Here is a 6,841-nt window from a genome sequence, read left to right as displayed (position 1 = left end):
TTTTCCTTTGTCAGTTCCAATGACAGGTTTCACTCAAAGGGCTACCATTGATCCAGAACTGAATGAAATCCATGTCTTGTCTGGGCTCAGTAAAGATAAGGAGAAGCGAGAAGAGAATGTAAGGAATTCTTTCTGGATTTATGACATTGTGAGGAACAGCTGGTAAGTCAATTAAAGGGGAAAACTTCCAATTTCTACAATAATTTCTTTAGAAAGCAGTGCTTAACACAGTCATACTTACTAAGTAACTCTATAATAATTTATAACTATGCACTGGTAATCTTGAAGGTTCAGTTCCTTTTAGGCTCTCTTTCCCAGAGTATTTAGAAAGACTGTAGAAACAAGCCACTTGAAGGGAGGAAACTGTATTCTTCTTTCACTGGAGACAGGTGGGAGGTGGCTGGGGGAAAAAGTAAGCTCCTATGTGAAGTTTTTCTTGTAGGAAATGTTCAAGGCAAAAAAACATTTTCCTAATTCCCCACTGGACCCTCCCTTGACAGCTACATGCTATTCCCTCTGGCCTTGTCACTGTCACCAGTTCTTGTGAGGAGCTGTAGGTCACTATGAGGCCTTCCCTCAGCCTTTTCTGCTCTGGGCTGAAAAACCTTGGACCTCAGCTTCTCCTTGTATGTCTTGTCCTTTTTTTCCATCTTTGTAGCTCTTCTTCAGATGCTCTATAAGAGTTTTATGTCCTTCTTATATTGTGGCACCCAAACTGCACCCTGTGGTTGAGGTGAGAGACCATACAGTGGAGAAAAGAGAAGGACAATCCCTTCTCTCACCTGGCTGGCAGAGCTGGGTCTCATGCACCCCAGGGTATGGTTTCCAGGGAACTTACCATCAACTAGAATCCCCAGTTCCCTTTCCACAGGACTGCTGTACAAGCCTCTCATCCTCAGTCTGTATAAATATCCAAAGTTGCCCCATCCTAGGTGGAGAATTTAGCGCTTGCTGTTGTTAAACTTTATGTACATGGCAATTCCCCTGTCCAGTTTGTCAAGGTCTCTCTGTAGGACCTTCAGTTGGAAACAAAACAAAACAAAAAAGTCTGTGTGGAGAGGAGATTAGTGATTCAAATAGCACTTTTGTTAAAGTTCATGGTCTAGATCTCCCTCATCTCTCCTGTATCCAAAATGCTATTCTATTAATCAGTACTTATTGTCATATATTTTAGGTCTTGTGTCTATAAAAATGACCAAGCAGCCAAAGAAAATCCAGGTAAAAGTCTTCAGGAAGAAGAGCCCTGCCCAAGATTTGCCCATCAATTGGTTTATGATGAGTTGCACAAGGTATGAGAGTCTAAATATATAGACAGTGATTTTATTTTTGTTACTCATCCAGTATAGTTGCTTCTTCAGAGATAGTACAATGAAAATACCTGTTTGTTTGGTGTTAACTGTTACTCTGGATTACTCTGTTAGTTCTGTAGTTTCAGCTGACAAACTAATGTGTTTGGAAGTGGGCTGTACTTTTCCCTCTTATGGATAGCTCCTACAAGCAATACAGACTTGTCAGGTGGCAAGCTAGTAGCTTTTCTTGTACTTGAGAACACCTGCAGCTTTATGCATCATCTTTAGGGGCTTGAGTTCAAAACCTCTTGGAGTTGTTTCTTTAGTTTAGCTGTTGCGTTCATCCTTCCAAGTACTCACAAACAATTAACATTTTCAATAAGGAATGCTGGGAATGTCATTGTTTTCTTCTCTCTTGTTGGGAATGTTTTTCTCTTCAGAGAACTACTTGGCAGGGTGACATGAGATAAAGCCCTGGTGGGAAGGGATGCCCAAGAAAGCTGGTCATTATTCAAGGTCCATCTCCTCCAAGCCCAGAAACATTGCATTCTAAGAAAAAGGAAGGCAGGCAGGAATGCCAGCAGGCCATCATGTATCAAAAAGGAGCTCCTGGACCTACTTAAGCTCAAAAAAAATGTCTGTAGGGAGTGCAAGCAGGACCAGGTTACTTGGGAGGACTACAAAGATGTTGGCAGAGCCAAGAATCAGGTTAGGAAAGCTAAAACCAGATCTAATTAAATCTAGCTAGGGACATAAAGGGGAACAAGGAAAAAATTCTTCAGATACATCAGTGATAAAAGGAAGGCCAGAGAAGATACAGGCCCTCTCTGGAAGGATACTGGAGACCTGGTCACAAGGGATATGGAGAAAGCTGAGGTACTCATTGACTTCTTTGCCTCAGTCTTCACTAGTAAGGGCTCTAGCCATACCACCCAAAGTGCCAAGGCAGTGCTTGGAGAAGAAAGATTTGTCTACTATAAGTGAAGATCAAGTTCAAGACTATCTAAGAACCTGAAGGCGTGCAAGTCCACAGGACTCAATTAAAATCCATCCACAAGTTTTAAGGGTTCTGAGGTGGATGAAGTTGCCAAGCCACTGTCCATATTTGAAGTGTCATGGTAGCCTAGGGAAGTTCCCACTGAGTGGAAAAGGGGAAACAAAAAACCTATTTTCAAGAAGGGAAAATAAATAAATAAAATACAGAGGCCTACAGGAATCCACAGCCTCCCTGGGCAGCCTGTTCCAGTGCTCCGTCACCCTCGCTATGAAGAAGTTCCTTTGCAAATTGGTGTGGGACTTGCCATGCTCCAGTTTTTTGCCATTTCCCCTTGTTCTGTCCCCAGAGAACACTGAAAAGAGGTTGGCTGTGTCTCTTTGACATTCTTCACTTAAGATTTTTATAAACATTAATCAGATCCCCTCTGAGTTGTCTTTTCTCAAGGCAGAATGGACCCAGTTCACTCAGCCTTTCCTCGTAGGGAAGATACTCCAGGCCCTTTATTATGTTTATGGCCCTCCGCTAGACTCTCTCCAAGAGATCCCTATCTTTCTTGTACTGGGGAGCCCAGAACTGGATACAGTAGTCCAAGTGAGGCCTGACCAGAGCACAGTAGAGGGAGGATCGCCTCCCTTGATCTGCTGGCCATGCTCCTTTTAATTCACCCCAGGATCCTATTGGCCTTGTAGTCCACCAGGGCACACTGCTGGCTCATGGCCAACCTGTCATCCACCAGGACCCCCAGGTCCTTCTCCGCAGAGCTCCTCTCCAACAGGTCATGCCCCCAACCTGTCCTGATACTCATAGTTATTCCTTCCCAGTTGCAAGACGCTACACTTGCTTTTGTTAAACCTCATCAGATTTATTGCTACCCAGCTCTCCGGTCTGTCCTGATCTTGCTGAATGGCAGCACAGCCTTCAGGTATGTCAGCCACTTCTCCCAGCTTTGTATTGTTGGCGTACTTACTGAGGGTGGGCACTCTCTCCTCATCAAGGTCGTCAGTGAAGATGTTGAACAACACCAGACCCAGCACTGGCCCCTAGGGAACACTGCTGCTAATCTTCATCCAGACTCTCTGCTGCTGATCACCACCCTGTGAGCCCTGCCAATCAGCCAGTTCTCAACCCACCTCACTGGAGTGGGTGCAGAAGAGGTCCATGAAGATGATTAGAGGGCTGGAGCACTTTGCCTACAAGGGCAGGCTGAGAGAGCTGGGACTCTTCAGCCTGGAGAAGAGAAGGCTCCTGGGCCTTTCCAGTATCTGAAGGGGGGCCTACAGGAAAGTTGGGGAGGGACTTTTTAGAAGGGCATGTAGCAACAGGACAAGGGAAAATGATTTTAAACTGGAAGAGGGTAGATTTAAACTAGATATTAGGAGGAAGTTCTTTACTGTGAGGGTAATGAGATACTGGAACAGGTTGCCCAGTGAGGTTGTGGATGCTCCCTCCCTGATAGCACTCAAGGCCAGGTTGATGGGGCTTTGAGAAACCTGGTCTGGTGGCTGGTGACTGCACATAGGGGTTGAAATTAGATGATCTTAAAAGTCCTTTCCAACCCAAACCATTCTATGATCCTATGAAAGTATTTGAACTCAGCTCTGTTAAGAATCTGCTGTAACAGGTGCCTTTATTTCCTCTGCATGTCAGAAGCAAAAGTCATTCTTTAGCATTATCTGACTTTAATGGACAAATACTGAGTTGTACTTAAAATTGTTCATAGAGTGTACATGAGTGATGAGCAGATTTAGAACTTTGTGCATGTTAACGCAAACCCAAGGATTAGGTTACCATAACTTCATTAACCTATGAATTTAAATCATGGTGACAAATTCACATCAACTTTCAGGGATGTGATTAAACTGCTTTTAAAATTGGTTTATTTAGTGTGAAACAGCCTAAACTGAAAAATATAATGTATGTTTGTAATTTCATTGTATGCTATGGAATTTGGAAAAGCTTGTGGATGGAAGGAGAAGTTTAAGGAAGAATAGGTGCAACTTCTATGGCAGTGTATGGCAGTGTTATTATTTGTCTTCACTGAGCATGTTAATGATAGATTATAAATACTGATCTACCCTTAATTGTTTATTTTCAATGTGTAAGGTATGAGATTGAGATTGATAGTAGAATTTTCTAAGTTATTGTGAAGCTTGCTAAATTGTGGCAGTTGTTCAGCATTATCTGAAGAGCTGTTTGATGTGCTTGTTTTGAAGAGTCTTATTTTTAGAAACCTCTGTTCAAATGACCTTTCTAAACTCCTCTTGATATAAATAAGGAGAGCCTACATCAGTAGGATGTAGAATACATTGTTTTGAGTGATTATTTTTAAAGCGGTGGAGATAAGTAGCCTATTAAACTTCTTGAACTTCAGTATTTGAAGACTCTTTGTCATGGTTAGTATCAGCAGTTCAGAGCCTGAAATATGAAATGATGTGAAAGAGGGGAAAAAAAAAAGTGAAGAAATACAGTCCTTTGTGCTCTCTTTTTCCTCTCTCTGTCTAGCCTTGCCTTTCTAAGTTGTTGTATTCTGAAATTATCAGAAGGTCTATTTGAGCTACCTTCAACAAAAAACGGATTTTGCATACTATGCAGTGTTTCCAGGGTTGGTCTCTCTGGATTACTAGAACTCTTGAACATGATCAGTCACAGCAATGGATGTGACATCTGGTTCCAAATAAGATTTGTATTTTCCTTTTCAGCTATTCCACTCTTCTTAGCATTACAATTTTTCTCAACTCTTAACATTATAGTTATGTCTTCTTATTTTAATTCCTCCTTTGTGCCCAGGCAGTGCATCAAACACCTTGCAGCTAGACTGATGTATTCAGGTGAAATAAGTCTGCCCTTCCAGAGACAATGGAAATAAATCTGTCTTGCAGAGAAAAATAAGATCTTGGGAGCTTCCAGGACATGTAAGAAGACAGGTCTGTTGTGTCGTCTCCCAAGATTGTGCTGGACTGGGCTAGTTGTCACTTCATTTTGAGCATCTTTAGGACTTTCCCCCATTCCCTTTTCCAGGGGCCCTTGTGTTTAGAGAACACTATGATCTCTTCTCTGACTCAAGGAGAAGACTACTTACCTGAGCTGTATTGCCTTCAACTCTTCGTCTTCATCAACAGTGCTTTGACTGGATTTAAGAATATTAGTCCAGAATGTTTGAGTCTTACTTACGAGCATAGGTATTTCTTATTTGAAGAGAGAGTCTGGTTGCTGGAGTAATCTCGATTTTTACATATATGTGTATATATTTAAGTCTGCTTGACCTAAATAGAGAGAGGCATTATTGAGGTACCTTAATTTTTCCTTGCCTTGTGATGGGGATAATTTGGTGTCTTTGAGAACAAGATTGGAAAAGAAGTTTATAATCAATCAGTTTGGATATTGTTTGCTCTAATTTGAACAGAGCAACAAGAGTTGGGTGAGATCCTCTTCTGCTCATATTATCTGCTTGAAGATTTATCATGCTTATAAGTTTTTCCTAAAGAAAGAGATGGCCTGGTCTGTGGATGTCTTATTATCTTACATTTTAAGTGCTTTAAGATAACCTCATTTTCTAAGGGATAAAGTAGGGATAATAAAGCTCATAATAAGTTGGAGCAGCTTGTCCAAAAAAGAAAGAGTCATTGTCTAATGAATATATGTAAACAGTTAAACTTCTTGATCTTCGTCTATAGGTTCATTATTTATTTGGAGGAAATCCTGGCAAGTCCTGCTCTCCAAAGATGAGATTAGATGATTTCTGGTCTCTGAAGCTCTGTCGACCTTCAAAGGAATACCTGCTAAGACACTGCAAATACCTCATAAGGAAGCACAGGTATAGAAACAAAAGATGTTCTGCAATTTTCTTTTCAAAAATCTCTAAGTTTTAGCATCTTTAAAAATCTCTGTATCCTGGAAATGGTTGTTTCACTTCACTGATTATATGGCGATCTGCAAATTTCCTGTTTATTTTTGGTTAAGAAAAAATAGTTCAATATTAAAAGCTGTTGGGCAAATCTAAATGATAAAATTGTAATCATTTACTTCACTCTGGTTTTATGATGTTATTCTGAAGCTAAAGTAAGTCTTGACTATCGTGTGAGGATTTGTGGAGAATTTCTCGATTTCCTCTTCACTCTGCTTCTCATCAACATGTGTACTGTCACCTCCCAAGGAAATATTTTTTTAAAGCAGTGTGATAGGAGGTAGTGACAGCTCACAAAGATGTTAATGAAGTCTGGGGGCTGAATTCCTTTGCACATCTGAGACTTATCTGTAGTGAGGTCATCAATGTTTCTCTTTCAGAATCACTTGAAAGATCTCGCTTATGGGGAGTTCATCTGCACTGTGATACCTGCACTCTGGGTATTTCAGAGCTGCCTTTTATTTGCTACTTTAGGAAACAGCTTTTCAAAATCAAGCTCATGGTCTTGCCTTAAGCAATAAATTGTAACAGTTAAAGAGTCTTTCAAGGTTCAGCAAATTTTTTGAAGCCAATAGATATATCTTCTTTCTGCATTCTTGATGAGAATACTTTGACCTCCAACTCTTGGCAGAACCAAGGGTCAGTTTTTAC

The 6,841-nt window shown here is 40.9% G+C and overlaps 2 protein-coding genes across 2 annotated transcripts in view; both read left to right on the top strand.

Annotated features, from left to right (window-relative positions):
- Window positions 1–6,841, top strand: part of PRKCQ (protein kinase C theta) — an 826,629-nt gene that overhangs the window by 299,094 nt on the left and 520,694 nt on the right. The gene's annotated exons all lie outside the window — the stretch shown is intronic.
- Window positions 7–6,170, top strand: LOC109367703 (muskelin-like). Its single transcript, XM_019615460.1, has 3 exons — window positions 7–162; window positions 1,175–1,289; window positions 5,961–6,170. Exons 1-3 carry the CDS (start codon window positions 20–22, stop codon window positions 6,153–6,155), a joined length of 453 nt encoding a protein of 150 aa, XP_019471005.1. The 5' UTR covers window positions 7–19; the 3' UTR covers window positions 6,156–6,170.

This window comes from Meleagris gallopavo, chromosome 1 (assembly GCF_000146605.3).
Source record: "Meleagris gallopavo isolate NT-WF06-2002-E0010 breed Aviagen turkey brand Nicholas breeding stock chromosome 1, Turkey_5.1, whole genome shotgun sequence".
Lineage (NCBI taxonomy): Eukaryota > Metazoa > Chordata > Aves > Galliformes > Phasianidae > Meleagris > Meleagris gallopavo.
Note: the sequence above shows the minus strand (reverse complement) of the source record. Positions and strands in the feature narration are given on the sequence as shown.